At 33.1% G+C, this 17,562-nt stretch overlaps 2 protein-coding genes across 2 annotated transcripts; one reads left to right on the forward strand and one right to left on the reverse strand.

The window, feature by feature from the left end:
- Nucleotides 1-45: 45 nt before the first annotated feature.
- On the forward strand, nt 46-17,498 carry Cbp80 (Nuclear cap-binding protein subunit 1). The gene is made up of 13 exons (XM_076402279.1): nt 46-224; nt 322-639; nt 697-833; nt 885-1,114; nt 1,169-1,416; nt 1,473-1,740; nt 1,800-1,937; nt 2,003-2,109; nt 16,092-16,330; nt 16,393-16,611; nt 16,663-16,806; nt 16,860-17,045; nt 17,102-17,498. Exons 1-13 carry the CDS (start codon nt 185-187, stop codon nt 17,213-17,215), a joined length of 2,388 nt encoding a protein of 795 aa, XP_076258394.1. The 5' UTR covers nt 46-184; the 3' UTR covers nt 17,216-17,498.
- Nucleotides 2,312-6,409, reverse strand: LOC143195270 (uncharacterized). The gene is made up of 7 exons (XM_076402276.1): nt 6,304-6,409; nt 5,689-5,890; nt 5,459-5,619; nt 5,248-5,404; nt 4,984-5,167; nt 4,796-4,930; nt 2,312-4,739 (listed from the first exon to the last, which is right to left on the reverse strand). The coding sequence occupies exons 1-7, from the start codon at nt 6,337-6,339 to the stop codon at nt 2,351-2,353; spliced, it is 3,264 nt and encodes a 1,087-aa protein (XP_076258391.1). The 5' UTR covers nt 6,340-6,409; the 3' UTR covers nt 2,312-2,350.
- Nucleotides 17,499-17,562: the final 64 nt, after the last annotated feature.

Below are 17,562 nucleotides of genomic sequence, written 5' to 3' on the forward strand. Positions count from 1 at the left end.
GATTATCCAAACCCCTATTATTCGATAAAGTGGATTTTCATTTTTTAGTATTGTGTTGTCCTTAAGCGTCGATCTTTGAAGCGTATTTTTTGAGGTTATGTTTGCATTTTTCGTGTACTGTTTAGCTTCAGTAAATTAAAATCTGTAATTTTAATATTCAGTATTTTATAAAATTATTTTAAGTATGAGCAGAAGACGGCCTCATGATGATGACGATGGATATGGTGAGTTATTGTTGATCACTATTAGAATTAATTTAATGTCCCATTTGTTCTCGCTATATTTTACCGGGAAATTTCCATAAATTGTTGTAATTTCTAGATAGAGCATACAGAAAGAGGCGAAGGGTATCTGAAAATCAAGAAATTGAAGATCGATTGGAATCCCTTATTCTTAGAGTAGGCGAGAAAAGTACTTCCTCTTTAGAGTCCAACTTGGAAGGTTTAGCTAGTGTGTTAGAAGCTGATCTAAGTACCTTTCGTGCGAAAATTTTAAGGATATTAACGGACTGTGCAATTCGTATGCCAGAGAAATGTACAATTTATACAACCCTTGTAGGTTTATTAAATGCAAAAAATTTCAATTTTGGAGGAGAGTTTGTAGAGTACATGGTGAAAACATTTAAAGAGGCTTTAAAGAGTTAGCAAATTTTATTTTATATTTTTTCAAATTTTTACTGATTATGAAATATTTTAGGTTGTAGATGGGATGCAGCAAGGTATTCTTTAAGATTTTTAGCTGACTTAGTAAATTGTCATGTAATAAGTGCTGCTTCTTTGCAACAATTGTTAGATAATATGATTAGTGCAGCAAATGAGGATAATGTCCCACAGGTAGATATGATAATACTATGCATATAACACATTATAAAGGATGAAACTTAGGTAAGAAGAGACTGGTATATATTTGCAATTTTGTCAACTTTACCATGGGTTGGAAGAGAGCTATTTGAGAAAAAAGAACAAGCACTTGAACACTTGCTTGTTCAAATTGAAATTTTCTTGAATAAGAGACCAAAGAAACACCATAATGCTCTAAGAGTTTGGGCTAGTGACACTCCCCACCCCCAAGAAGAATATTTGGATTGTTTATGGGCCCAGATCAGAAAACTAAAGTAAGCCTATTAAAACGTTAAATTATGTATATTCTAATTGTTCTCATTTTTAAGGCAGGATGAATGGGCTGAAAAACATATACCACGTCCTTATTTGGCCTTTGACTCAATTCTCTGCGAAGCCTTACAACACAACCTTCCTTCAATATTACCTCCACCTCATCATGACAGCTATAAGTATCCAATGCCTTGGGTTGTTTTCAGATTATTTGATTATACAGATTGTCCTGAAGGACCTATTTTACCAGGAGCACATTCAATTGAAAGATTTTTGATAGAAGAACATCTTCACTCAATTATTGGTAAGATCTATTAATATTGTAAATTACTATGAGTGACTATAGTAGTTTTATTTTAGAAATGTATCATCTTGAACGAAAAGACTGTGCTGCACATTTATTGAATTTTCCATATAAGTTGAAGATACCTTTAGAATACTGCATTATTGAAGTCATATTTGCTGAACTTTTCAACATGCCAACACCTCGTTATTTGGAAATTTGTTATGGATCAATTCTAATTGAATTGTGTAAATTGCAGCCCAGTACAATGCCACAAGTATTGGCTTTGGCGACTGAAATGCTTTTTAACAAGATTGATACCATGAATGTATCTTGTTTTGATAGGTAACTCTTTTAATACAAAATTCTGTAAATATTTTTTTAATGCATTGTTACAATTACAGGTTTGTAAACTGGTTTTCTTATCATTTAAGTAACTTCCAATTTAGATGGCGTTGGGAGGATTGGGATGTGTGTTTAAGTTTAGATCCAGAACATCCAAAACCAAAGTTCATTAGAGAGGTTATGTTAAAATGTATGAGGTATGTAAATTATAAACTTACCGTTATGTTTTATATATATCTACATATATTTTTTTTTGTTTTAGGCTTTCTTATCACCAAAGAGTGCGTGAAATTCTGCCAGAATCTTTTTCTGCGTTTATCCCAGAAAAACCTGAATCGGATTATAAATATGCTAAAGAATCAGAAGCAGGTGAGTTTAATGTAGTTTGTATTGTTCATAATTTTAATTTACTCAGTTACTAAAAATTTTTATCATAAAAAATATAATCAATTATAGTTACATTATGATTAGAACTATATTTGTTAGTTTTTGATATTGTATAGAGAAAAACATTAACTATAATTTTATAAAAATATATTTAATTTAAATATTTTTATTCAAAACTGTTATCTACAATAATTTACATAAAAAGCTTGATACTCGTCTACTTCTATGTTACTTCTGGTTTCACGCTCTTCTTCTTTGTTGGTCTTTTTGACCTTGGGATATAACTTTTTCTTCTGGTGTATTTCCTCTTTTTTGTCGTGACTTCTGGAGATCTTGTAGTTGTTCTTGGTGTTGCCGTTCTACTTTGATCTAAGTATTCAGCACCTTTTATTTCCCCTATTAATCTCAAAGCTATATCGCTATGTAAAGGTTCTTCTATGTTTTTAATTTCTCTATTCTGCGTTGGCGTTTTATATTGAACTTTATTTCTTTTATTTACTTCAAAACTTATTGATGTTAGATAACTTTGACGCGTTACTGGCTCAAGATCTCGTTGGCTGGTTGTTGGTATACTTTCAGTGGTAAGTGTAGATGCGGGAGTCGTGGTTCTTCTTTTTACTGAGAATTTTTTTCTCGGTAATTTTGTGGTGCTTCCAAATGTTGATGTTACTATTGTGTTTGTTGTTGTGACCGTTGGCGGTATTTGGGTGGACATGGGTATGGTTGATGCTTCAAAGTAATCAGAGTATACTACTTTTGGAGATGCAACTGTTGTGCCGGTTTTTCTTAATGTTAACGATTTTGATTTTCGATTGTTGGACCTATCAAATAATGCTATTTCTATGTCTGATTTTCTGTATTCTTTGATATATGTTTTAGTACTCATTGTAGTACTCTTGGTAGAGCCAAAAATATCGTCATCATTATAATCTTTGGCAGGTTTTTGGTATAGTGGTACTTGGGAATTATTATTATCATCTGTTTCAAGTAGGAAATTACTACTTTCCGTTGATGATGGGTATTTCGTATTTTTTCGCGATTTCATAGTTTCTGTTTGAATTGTTGGTGTCGTGTGAATAGATATATTATCATCATACGGCGAAGTTGATATACTTTGTTCGGGATTTGTAACATAGGGAAATGTACTTGTTAAGAGAGCTGTTGATCTTATGGTGCTCTCAGCAGGGTCATCGATAGTGCTTTTCTCAGTTGTTTTTCCAGTTTCAGTTTCATGGTCGCCTATTATATAGAACGTCTTTTCAGTAGTGTTATAGTTTAATTCTATCAGTGTTGTCTGCCCAAGAGTAGTGTCAACAGCATTGGTTTGATTTATTATAATTTCAGTTGTAGTTGACGGTATGGTGGAAAGATCATTTTGATAAACAGTTGAAGGTTTAGTAAAGTGAGTTGTAGGGATTTGGAAGTTAGTACTTGGCTGTGGAAAAGTTGAAAGGTCACCAGTGACAAATGGAGTTGAAGGTGTGTCTTGATGTTGATCATCTGTTTTCGTTTCAGTTGTATTTGATGGTATGGTGGAAATATCATTTCGATAAACAGTTGAAGATTTAGTGAACTGGGTTGTAGGAAACTGAAAGTTAGTACTCGGCTGAGAAATGGTTGAAAGTTCACTAGCGACAAAAGGCGTTGAAGATGTTTCTTTATATTGATCATCTGCCTCTGTAGCATCATAAACTGTAATAGGAATGGTAAATGTACTAGGCACGTGTTGTTGGTTTCGTGTGGATGCGTAAGTGGTGTCTGTTTCCAATGAATATGATGGTGTTAATTTAGTTGTTGGTTCTGTAGTAAAGTATATTGTTCCTGTCTTTTCTGTTGTAAAGGTTGGGGTATACTCCCTGTTTGTTGTGGTGTAATGTTTTATTGTTGGTGTGAATTGTTCAGCAATTAATGTTGTTTTAAAACTTGCAGGTGAAGTTTTTGTATTGGGTGATGAATTGTCATAATCTTCATATTCTTTCATAGTCGTAGAGGAGAGAGATTTCGAATCAGATGTTGTTTTGGGTTCTTCAGCAACATAATAATGAAAGGTCGTTTGAGGTGTTGTCGACATTATATTTTGCGTTGTTATTGCGTTTTGTTTGGGTGGTAAGGGCCGAGTGATGGGCGGAGGTATTGTTTGTTTATCAGTTGTCATAGGTTGAGAAAAGGTTACATATTGAGTTGGTGTTGTGAAATGAACTTGCGTGGTAAAACGTGTCGAAGTTGTTCCTGTAGTTTGTTGTAATGGTTTGGTAATAGGATATAGTGGTGTAGTCAATAAACTAGTGCTTGTATAGGGTTTTGCGGGACTAGTTTTGGTTACAAATGTTTGTGGTTGAGTTATACTGTTGGTAATTGTATGAAGTTCGGTTGTAGGGTATGTCTTATAGGTAGTAACAGGATATGTAGTTAATGTCTGCTGATTCAAAGTCGTGGTCTTTTGTGGCATATAAGAATTGGTAGTGTCTGGTATACGATTTGTCATAATGCTGGGCGTCGGTTTCGTAGAATGGGGAATTTGAGGTTGAGTCAATGGTATAACTTTATCCATACGCACTTGAGATAGTGTTGTGGTTTTCAGTGTCGTAACAGGTTTAACCGTAGGTGTAAAGCTAAAAGGAAACAAAACATCACTATATCTGATATTTGTATTTTCAAAACTATGTACCTTTCAGCCTGAGGCGACGTTTTCTTATGCAATACTTCCAATAACGTCTGGTAAATTTTCTTCTCGTCGTCTTCTGAATATTCTTTTACTGTGGTTGGTGGTGTCGACGATGGATATATTGTGGCCCCATAATGCCTATAAATTACCATACCATTATATTCGATTGCGAACTAAATTAATATTTGCACCTTGGAGGTTCTGATGTTAAAAATGCTGGAAAGCTTTGTAGTATGTATTTGGATCCATCGAGTGTCTGCGCTATGAACACTCCATTTTTGTGATTGCGGTGGTGAAGCGAGTTTCCTTGTTCTTGTTGGTCACTTCCTAAGCGGAGCACAAATATGTGACCTGGGATGTTGTAATTTAAATACCCTGGAGATCAACGTTTTTTTACTTTTATTTATTCATTATTCATTTTAATGTTACAAGAACATTGTTTTATTTTTAATTACCCTGTTTTGTTAGGTATGCGTTATGTGTATATCCATTAGTGGTAGGGGATATAGTATACTCTATTTCATAATGAGGCCCTTCACTCAGGTATCTGTGCCTGATTCTTCTGACCGTCCATAGAGCTATTAAATGTTCGTTTTCCTTGTGATTCCAAACCTATAATATATTCATGAATAATATCAGTTAAACCCGCTAAAAATAGTTCTTTACTTGACAGTGGTTCCTCTCACATAATCCTGAAAAGTCGTCACAGTCATCGCATTCTGTCGATTGCTGATCCTGTACGAATATAAATCCGGCATGATTTGTATAGAGTTGGCCTCGGGCAAGAACAGCTATATCACCGAAAGGCGAGGCAGTTGTTTGTTTACCTTTAATTGAAATCTCTCATCGTTAAAGAGCGCTCTAACATTTGATTAGTGATTGATTTGTCAACTTACCGAGAAGAGGTGCAGAATAAATGAGATGGTTAATGTTAGCATGATTAAGATTCTCCTTATATAGTGCTTGGACGGTGGACTCCCTCAAGCCGTGCTCCCAGTCAAAATGAAGCGGTAGTTCGTTGATGTTATAGACTCGGCCCTCAGTGAATCTAGGAGGTCTATGATTGGTTTGTATAGAAGTGATTGCTGTTATTGAGTACTGAAAGAGGAGTATTGTTATATTATAGAAACAAATTTTGGGCTATTTGATTCTTAAACGATGTACACGGTTTTATATAACGTCGAAAGTTGTACAAAACTACTGGTAAATGCGTATTAATACATGAATAATTTTAATGAGGTTTTACATCAATAAAAAACAATGGTTATTTAAAATACATTTAGAATAATATTTTCAGCTCAATTAACAGTGCTTTAAATCCGATTCTTTTCTTTTCATCATTGTGTGTAATTGTCAGAGCATAACAACGTCTGCTTCAAGAAAAATCCAACCAAAATAAAGAACTACGTCACGTTCCGGGTATATTATTAATGTTCCTATGAAATGCATCGTTTAAGAACCGTACCGAAGTTGCACTTTGTACAAAACTTTGTTAGAACTACAGCACTCACTGAGATAACTAGAACGAGTTGTTGAGTGTACCACATAGTTTTTCTCTGTTATGTCGTAATATGAGCGGGCATCACTGTCGTTTCGATCACTGTGTCTCGCGTACTGGTGGTCTTTCCCGTCTTGAATAGCCGTTCATCGAGAGTCATCCGCATTTTTTTAGAGGGGTGGACACGGACCGTACCAACGAACGTACGCACCATTAAATTAACGAAATGCAAATATTATATTCGTTTATTCTAATGAAACGTTGATTCTCGATGCTTTCGTTTTCCTTTACAATTCTGATATTTTAATTCTACTGTTATTTTTTTGCTTGTCCTGATCGTAGATTAGCTTGGGAAGAAAGTAATTTTTGGTTTTGTGTAATCGATAGTATGAGTAGATTCTATCGGTGCTATTATTTTTTGTTTTCACATTTAATTAACAAAAAGCCTTTGGACGCTTTAAAACGGGTCACTTTTAAGGAATTTTTGGCAAAGGTGATAAAATAAGGGTTTACTTGATTTTTACTTTGATGGTCCTATCAACATCAACATATCAAGTAGAATATATTTTTTTTAACAAAGCGTTTTGTAGAATATTTTTTTCTGTTGATATGAAACCAAACAAAAAATACATTTCTGACATGCAAGGTCACGCTAAACCTATACGATTATAAAACAGTATTGTAATTAGAAATTAATTAAAAAGGTCGAAATTTTCAACGTCTTTGTCTTCATAAATGTATACTCTGCGATAAAAATATTGACGTAAACTACAGCTATTTCAGATTTATAGTTTAGAAGCTCTGATTTTTAATTTAATTATTTAGCTTAGAAATTCTGCATCGTTTAAACTTTCGTTGTTGTTTTTGAGTATGACCATATACTATATGACTGTACATATATAGCATTTAGGCATTTCCTCTTGAGATACTCCCAATATGCTACATTTTTGAAATATGAAAGTATCATGAAATTTCTAATTAGTTTTCTCTCCTTAGTATAACTACCTTCATATTGTTTTATTTTTTACTGGTGTTTACATCGGCATCAGTATAGCTCAATTATAAAGTAGCATTTCGTTCTGGTTTGACTGAACGAGATTTATATGATAGCGATTTGGGGAGATAGTCATTTAGGTTCTTGTCAAGTTTTTTAAAGCAAATTTGTTACTTTTATCACTTTTCTGATTCTGGTAAATCATATTTCCATTATTGCAGAGCCTTGTGGGTGAAAAACTTAACCAAGTGATTTTCCTAAACCTCTTTTGAAACCAGTTTTAAACTATTTACAAAAGATTATTTTAATGGCTTAAAGTGATTTACCATTGAACCTGGTTTATTAAAATTTGTATGAACACGTATTAAGTAAAGCGTATAAAAGTACATTCTTTTAACGTGCGCTCTTATGTCCAGGGCTTCTAATTGTTGTATGGTCGATATTTAGTTGCCCAGCGATATTATTATTATAATATCACGATATTATATATTAAGAATTTCATCGACTTTCATGAACGATTGCTCGGCCGTGGCATGGTTCATCTTTAACATCGAAATTCAAAAAAATAACGAAAATCGAGCACATCGATCATGACATGACATTCACTTGCGACGTTAAAAGATGTATTAGGAAAAAGCGAAAGATGTGTTAGTAAATAATCTCTCTAATCTCTCATTTATGGAATTAAGTCCATTCTAAAAGAACAGTTCTTTGATCGAGATCATTCACCTAGCCATCGGGCAGAGCCAGATCTGGAAAGTACGACGGATGTTGTAAAACTTCCCATCGAAGTGGTATCACCACTTCTTTAACTGGTTTTGCTGTACGAGACGGCACGTTTTTATGCTGCAATATCACTTTATCATATCTCTGACTTTATTGTGTTTTTCGACCATTAACTGTTTAAACATTAACATTAATTGTTTCTCCAGATTTCAACAGTTACATAATATATATCACCAACCTGGTCCCCATACAGAGCATGGTCCAATGCGATCTGGTCTTGCGGTCGCCAGATGATAACCATGTTTTTTTAGCTTCGTATTTTGGAAATAAATCCATTTTTCATCATCCGTCACTATTCGACGTAAAATACTAGTAAAGTAATGACTTCCTTTGATACTTTTGAAACAGCTTTTCACTGACGATTTTTCGCTTTTCTCATTGCCATTCATTCACTTTATTTACCCATCTTCCTATCTTTTGGATCTTTTCCTTCGGCTTCAGGTTTGAAGTCACATTATCGTGTCGCAAGTCTCTAGCAGCAGATGGTGATTTTCAACCTCTCTTTTTTTTGGTGAAACAAGAAAAGTAACACGTGCCGCAAAAGCACGTTTTCATTCACAGAACTCGGCATTTTCAAAAAATTTAAAAAATATATAACGCTGTTATTTTGACGGAAAGTAATCTGTATAGTCGTGAGGTTAATGTCAGTTGAATAAAATGGCATATGTATCAAATGAATGAGAAATCTGTTACAAAAACCGGAAAGTAATTATCGATACACCTGGTTATATTTATTATGTTAGAATAGTTATGGAAGTGTAAATAATTGTCAACTAAACTTTCTCGTGAATCCGATATTTGCCTTGTTCAAAAAGTTCAGCGGACGAAACGCAAAGACGAAATCAATTAATGTTTAAAACCGTTCGAAGGTAAAGAACAAAAGAGGAAACAAGTGTGTTTCATTCAATATGAGTTATTCAGTGTATATACACGTTAATCAACGCTCAAAATTATATTTTCGACATTAATTAGTTATTTTTTTGGAATAAGTGATCCAAAAGGTAATCACTTATTGAGCCATTCACATCGACACTGAAACGTAATATTCATGGCTACAAAGACTTGCTGTGCATACGGTGGGGTCAGCAAGGTCTAGTGTATTACGAGCTATTAAAACCGAATGAAACTGTTACTGCAGATGTCTTAACGACGTTTTTTGAACAAAACGAATGACGCATTGTTTAAAAATATCAGTAATAGTCAGTAACTAAGGCAAAGTCATTCTTTTGCATGACAACGCTCGGTTAGACATGGTAAAAGTTGTGAAGGATACACTATTACACATGACCAGATATAGCTCTTTTTGATTACCGCTTCATCAGATTGTCGCAGCATGGCTTTGCTGGTACACGGTTTTAAATTTTAGAGGTGTGATGATTGGATCGCTACCTAACCGACAACGTTCTTTCAACATAATTTCGTATACTCATGTTGCCAGAAAGATAAGAAAAAGCTGGAAAAGAAAATTATAGAAAATAGTTTGATTAATATATATTGTAGCGACTTTTCTCAATAAATGCTCTTTTAAAGCGAAGACATAATTAGAGAACATGCGTTAGAATTGCGTTAAACAGCGTTATGTTTGATGTTATAATGAATGTGAAATCGGTTATAAAAACTGAAAATTAGTTACCGACACACCTGGTTATATTTATTGTGTTAGAAAAGTTGTATTAGTTATGGAAGTGTAAATAATTGTCAACTAAACTTTCTTGTGAATCCGATGTTTGCCTTTTTCAAGAGTTCAGCGGACGTAACGCAAAAACGAAATCAATTAGAGTTTAAGACCGTTCGAAGACAGACGGCAGAACAGGAAACAAGTGTGTTTCCTAAGAATGTCGATGCTTTGGCCAGATAAAGAGCGTTTGATGAGCGGGCGCGTGTTGTTGGTTGGGAAATGAAGACATATGTTGGCGTTGCAAAACTTGCGGAATTATCGTTTCGAATTATGTACATACCCTCGAACGTCAACAATGCGTTTTGTTTAATGTACCTGATACGCAATGGCAGGTATATAAACTATTGTCAGTTACAGGTGGGATACCTTTTTTGATGCAATATATCGAATTGTTGCAAATCACTTCTTTTGGGCTTTGTTGTCATATGCAGGATTGGCTTTTGTCTTTTTCGTTTTCGTTAGATTCATACATACGTTGAAATAGATGGTGTGAATTAGTGTAGTGTTTATTGATTATTTTTGTATTATCATAAAAAGGCATTATTTTTTATTCTGGCTTGCTTTACTCTTATAGTAATCATAATCTATAGTCCTTCCAATAAAAGAGACAATGCACGTCATAGATGACGTTAAGTATACTGCCAAATGCAGTTTGTAAATATATAACATTTATTTTAAACTTGGAACGGATATCTTCTTCTGATTTTACCCTAGTACTGGCCGACACTATTGTTAAATGTCTAGAAAATTGCTTCAAAACATCAATGATAATATTATTGATATAATATAGTCATTATTAAATATAAATTTATATTAAAATTAAAAGTGAGATTACTAAGATCTTACCAGAAGTAAAAACACAAAATTACAAACCAATTAGAAGCGTTACAAAACATCGACGCCACTTACCATTTCCTAACTATCATGGCTACATTCCAGGTTTGAACCTTTTAGTTCGCTTCAATTTTATTTTGTATTATTTATCTTATATTTCACAGGTTTTGTGGCAAGAAATAGAATTGGGGTTTATTAAAGCCTTGTTCATCTAAAGTTTGTCTAGAATTGATTCATCGATAGTGATTGTTTTGTGTGACTAACTGAAATACTAATTTGAAAATAAATATTCGAACTATAATTATTTAATTTAATAAAGAATTGAAGTGAGTGCAGGTAATAACTCTTAAAATACCCAATAATAGTGCAATCGCCAGGTGGGAACCGTAATAGCATTATTGAAATCAAGTGCCCTTTATTGGCAACATAAATGAAGACTGTATTGATGACAAACCTACAAAAAAAACGTTTAATAATTTGAAGATACAGATGCAAATGTATTTGACAGGGGTATCAAAATATTTTACATATTTGATAGTAACTACAATATAAAACAAATATTTAAATTATGTACATTTAATGAGGAATGTTTGATTTGATATTTAACAGTTATGTAAAGGAAATCTTCTACTTTTGGTAATATTGAGTATATCGTGACTGCAATTCGCACAGGGACGAATGTCATCGATATCGACACCGAAACGGAGTATTCATTGCTATAAAGTCTTGCTGTACATATGGTGGGATCAGCAAAGTCTAGTGTATTACGAGCTAGTAAAACCGAATGAAACTGTTACTCTAGATATCTAACGACGTTATTTGAACAAATCGAAAGACGCATTGTTTCAAACAGCATCAGTAATAGTCAAATAATAGTAATAGTAACTGGAGCAAGTTCATACTCTTGCATGACAACGCTCGGTTACACGTGACAAAGGTTATGAAGGACACACTATTACACATGACCAGGCATTGCCCCTTCTGAACAGCACTTGTTCAGATCGTCGCAGCATGGCTTTGCTGGTACACGGGTTCAAATGTTTGAAGTGTGATGATTGGATCTCTGCCGAAGTAACATCATTCTTTCGGCACAGTATCCTTATTTTGCCAAAAAGATGAGAAAAAATTGTAACAGAAAGTGGTGGAAAATATTTTGATTAATATTAACATATAGTGTGCTGACTTTTCTCAATAAACTCCCTTTTAGTGAAGTGAAGAAATAATCAAAATACATGCAGCGTTATTGTTGGTTTATTTTTTATAATGCTATTGAAATCGCACTTGCAAATATTTTGATTGAAAATCGAAATTGTTATATTTTTATATAAGTTATAAGACTAACAATTTTAGTTAATTGATGATTATTTGTGGCTGGATTATTTGTTTACCAAAGTCAAAATGAATGTTTAGTGAAGTGCTAACTTTCAGTTGTGCTTATTAGTCTAAATTTCAAAATGGAAATAAGATCGAGAAAAATTATACTTAATAAATGTTCAATATTCTGTACCTTCCAATATCTAAAGTCGTATTTTACTGTCAAATCCCACTGTCTACACATGCAAATAATAATGTACGCCTATATTGGATAATTTATTGAAATAAAAAAACGCTTTGAAATCAATACTATATGTATGATATTTTATGATAATTTTAAATAAAAAATCTTAAGAATATTGGTGATAGGCAAATTGCTACTGCATACAAAAATTACAAGGAAAAGCGTGTAATATTGACTGGTATAGATGAAAATGCTTTTTTTTTCATTTGTTAACATCCATTTCCGTCTCATGCATTGACCATTTCCTTAAGAACGGAGTTTGTTTCAAATGAAACGGTTCGTTTGTTGCCGGTTTGTTTATACAGCAGTAATACCAAGCTTATTATGAAAGGCTTTTAATTTTTTAACGACGCAGGGGACCTGTTACTTTCTCTGTTAAGTAATTTATGGTATGAACAGTTTTATTCAAGCAGCAATTAACACATAGTTTTGTAGTACTCTCAAATATTTTTAATGGAATGTTAGTTAAGGTGACCAATTATCAAAGTACCTGAATATTAATAGTACGTTATTATAATCTTAATTCAGGGGAAGATATTATTTGTTAAGATGATTTTACAATGTGTATTTAGGAACATCAATTTTTATCATAATTTCAAAACTTTAGCCAACTACGGTTATGATTAAAATAGGAAAAAATGTATAGTCTGTACCTAAAACTCAGAGCTCATGCAGAAACATTGCGACGTTTTGATGTCACAAATTTAAATGACGTATGTTGCCGTATCAACTCTGAGTTTTAGTTCAGTTTGGCTTTGACATACAACAAAATTCTAATCTAAATAAAGTTATTGAACAAATATGTTATCAGATATAATTTATTTTAAAATTATACATTTAAAAACTATAATTAATTATACAGCCACAATAGTTTATAGGTTAGAGTTATAAGCTCTTATCAGTATTGCGTTGAAGAATTTTCAATACGTCTGACAAACGAACAACTGTGACAGACTCATTCGTTTACGTGTTCGAACTTCGATAGCATTGTCTATCTTTTTAATTAGAATAAAATGAGAATAAAAATGTTGTCTGATTCTAAAACGAATTTACAAATTGCGACAGAGAATACATTAAACATATTGATGACGTATGTACAAAAAAACTTTGAATAGGCTGTATATTACATATCCCCCATATCAATAAGTTGCCAACGATTTTGAGCTCCTGAAGAAGCCGTCGACAAATTCAAAACCTCGTCTTGGAGGTACCTCAGTCAGAGTGGAGAAAGGGTTACGAAGACTGGTTTAAGCGCATACAATTATGTATTGGTCATTATGGAGAATACTTCGAAAAATAATTAAGCCATTTTCTTTAATACACTACTATCTTTTCATTATTAGACTCAAAATGTAAATTACGGTCATTGTATAATAATAAAACGTCAAAGAAAACGTTTTTCCATTTGTCCAACATGCTTCTATAGTTTTTTATATTAATTTAATTTGATTTTCCTTGAATGGCTCCGTTGTCATTTAACAGTATATAATTTAATCGTTCAACGTCCGCTGAACAATTCTCGCGTAGTAGCCGCCACTTTCGAAACCTGCAACCGTAAAAAGACATCGCCCGAAGAAGAAATGAGTGGAATGGAAGAAGAAACGAATGGAGTCAGAGGAAAGGTTCATTATTATCGCGTTTTTTTCTACTCCGAGGCGTTTCTTTCACTTGGCGCGTAAATTGTATCAAATTATGGAATCGGGTTCTCTCTACGGTTACATAACATCGACATAACTTTCTGTTGTTCAACAGGTTTGACAAGAACGAATAAATTAAACCAGGTCAACAATTCATCTCCATTTATTTCTCTTTTTGCATCTCACCTGTCGTCAAGACCATACGTCTTTCTTATGTAGTCATGTTCTTATTTCAGTTATATCCAATAAAACAGTGAACTCACGTCGTCTAAATTTATAACATCAAACGTCGCAATGTTGTCGCATCAACTTTGACTTTTAGTTAGTTATCTTGGCTTTGATTCTAATGACTATTATTAATTCTAATATAAATAAAATAATTAAACAAAAATACTATTATCAAATATTTATTTTAACATTATAGTACATCTAATGCATATATTATCTAGGGGCTTAAACTACAGTTTAGTAGAACCCTAATCTACCTAATTAACAATTGTATATCCAAGTAATACATTATACTTTTTTTTATCATTTTATGTTTAGTTCTTGTTTCCTTCGTTGCTGTTTCATTATCACGTCATTTTGATATGACTGTATTTCTCCTTAGCTTCTTTTGTTATTAGCTGCGTATATTTTTCTTAATAAAATTAGATTTAATCACTACATTCTCCCTAATGTATTTGCCATATCTGCCAAACAGTTAGTATTCTTACGTTATAACCAAATGCTTCTGCATATTTTGAACAACCACATACATCACACACATCTTTCACTCGCTACAATACGGTTTTCTAGAGTTGTTGAATATTAATTATATACTTTGCGCTTTTTGCGCTCTCATCGCCCTGTCTGTCGTCATAATGATAATTTGACATCCCGAAAGTTTTATTCAGTCAATACCACCTTCTGAGTCACTATTCAAGTCAGTAACTAAACTGTTATTCTGTAACACCACTTATTCATGATTCCACCACTCGTCATTTTCTTATTCTGTGTTATTGTAGACGATGTTTCTTTCCACAAGACCAAACAGTTCTTGTTTGTATATCGTTTTCGACCTGTATGTCTATTGTAGTATTTTTTTACCACATCCATATCAATTCGATTGGATTAAATATACAGTGATAGGGAGGAATACATACCTATGGCCATATTGTTCAACCATCTCCCATTTAATTCATATTTACCGTATGACAATTTGTGTTCTCACTCAAAGTGCTGCCATATCCCTGAATTTTTTGAGAATACTTCCCAGATTAAGAATGTTCTCAGAGCTACACGAGCTACGCTCTAGAAAAAGAACTACTCACCTTTTCATAAATTTCATATATTTGATTCCGAATAGAGAGAGCCAACATCAAGATGATCTTGATTCGTTATCTGCCTCGCACGTGGACAATTTATCTTTGGTGAATCTAACATTATATTCATTATAGTTCAAGACTTTGAGAGATTTTAGTCACAGTATGCACATACTAATATTCGATGCAGCTGCAACACGCTAAACATATTTCCGATATAAACAGCAGCAGTTAATATTTAATAGTATTATTACTTACCTGTCTAATGCATTTTGCTAGTTCCATTATCTCGTTCCTGTTCAAAGTAAATCTATTTATTGGCTTTGGCATTATTAATCAGGTTAATCACAAATATTAAGCAGCGATTTTATATGTATCAAAACAATCGAGTGCCGAAAGAACGTTTACCTGTTACAAACCTCCAACAAAACATTTTAAACGTTAGTGATGTTATTTATTAAACTCCTACTCGTACTATAACTAATAAATCATACATTGTCTGGAGGTACTGAAATAATGTAGAAATATTAACAACAACGTTGCTTTTAAAATTAATTTTTGAAAATAAATATTTTTAGTTAAAATTAAGTCATTATATCTATGTAAAATATTTCCAAAATAAAACAATACCTTTAAATATTACGAAATATGGTAGGCTACGGGAACAATTACCTATCGTATTTAAATATTTTTCGTATAAACGTGACCTTCACCAATTTACCGCAAATTATTTCTTGCGTCTTCTTTGTAACATGATATAAATGACCAGTTGTAATTAGTAAATTGGGAGGGCAGGAATCAAAATTTCCCAGGCCTCGTTAATTTGATGCACGTCGACATTGACTTCTTGCACAACTCTTCGTTATTCATTAAGTTGTGAAAAAAAACTAAGGCAATCTCCTGTTTTCTTTGAGCTTTATATGAGGTATTGTTCGGTAATTGGTACGAACGATTAAGGAAAAAAGCTATTGACCCGTTTTTAATTTAAATGCAATTATGTGTTTTTTTAGTTAATCTTCCCGGTACATCAGCTGCTCATAAATTGGTGGTCACTATTCGTCAGAAATGCACTCCCGAAGAAGTCTTGGCGGTATTGAAAGATCTGCCCAATCCTCGGTCAGACGAAGAAGGCGATGGACGTTTTAACCCCCTGAAAATTGACGTGTTCGTGCAGACATTACTTAATTTGGGATCGAAGAGTTTCTCCCACAGTTTCGCGGCCATATCCAAGTTCCACTATGTTTTTAAGGTAATAATTAAAAAAAAAGAAACAACAGGCAATCATCATTCTTGTTTTAACAATAATTTTAGATTCTGGCTGATTCAGAGGAAGCTCAGATTTGTGTCTTGAGGAACATGTTTGAGCTCTGGCGCAGCCATCAACAAATGATGGTGGTTCTCATCGATAAAATGTTGAAAACTCAAATCGCAGAATGTTCAGCTGTGGCCAACTGGATATTTTCGAAAGAAATGACGTCAGAATTTACGAAAATGTACTTGTGGGAAATATTACACTTAACCATTAAGAAGGTAGTTCATTGAAGAAGAATAACATGTTTCAAAACCAGTCCTATTTTTTAGATGAATAGACATGTCATTAAGTTGGCAGCTGAATTGACGGATGCTAGGGAGAAACTAGCTAGAGCCGAAGAATCTAGTGAGAGTGAAAGTGAAGACGAAGAAAAAAAGAAACAGGAAGATTCAGAGAAACCATCAGAGGAAATGGTATGGTAATACGCAGAAAATTATTCTAAGATAATAGTGATATTATTTTATAGGTTGAAAGGATGGAGGAAAAACTTGAAGCAGCCCAAGCTGATCAGAAAAACCTCTTCCTCATCATTTTCCAACGTTTTATTATGATCCTATCCGAGCATCTTGTTCGGTGTGATACTGACGGTAGAGACTATAATACCCACTGGTATAAATGGACAATTGGTAGACTGCAACAAGTATTTCTAGCTGTATGTTTGATTAATTTTAGTTAGAATTAAAAATAATAGATATATTTAATTTGCAGCATCAAGAACAAGTTCAAAAATACAGTTCCACATTAGAAACATTGCTTTTCACTCAAGATCTAGATCCACACATTTTAGAGATTTTCCAACAGTTTGTTTCTCTGCAGGGCTAATTTTTGTGTATTTGTGTGTCTTAAAATGTAGGAAACAATGAGTTTTATACTACAGAAATAATATTTTCTTTTTGTAAATAGGAATAATAGAATCAATTCCTGACTTAAGCATTTATTCAATAGTATGTTTAGGCATGTAACAGTACATGAAAATAAAGGATAATCTGTCCGTTTTATGTTTATAGCTTTATTTGTTTTGTTCACGATCCTAATGGTAGTAAGTAAAGATCTAAGTAATGTATTAAGTAATCTGTAGTTGAAATAATATATTTTGAACATATAATATAGTATTAATTCATATTTGCCTTTTAAATTAGTGTTGGTGATATTCATATACATTCATACAA

This window comes from Rhynchophorus ferrugineus, unplaced genomic scaffold (genome assembly GCF_030347505.1).
Source record: "Rhynchophorus ferrugineus isolate W39M unplaced genomic scaffold, kcgeb_rfMv2 rfM4, whole genome shotgun sequence".
Lineage (NCBI taxonomy): Eukaryota > Metazoa > Arthropoda > Insecta > Coleoptera > Curculionidae > Rhynchophorus > Rhynchophorus ferrugineus.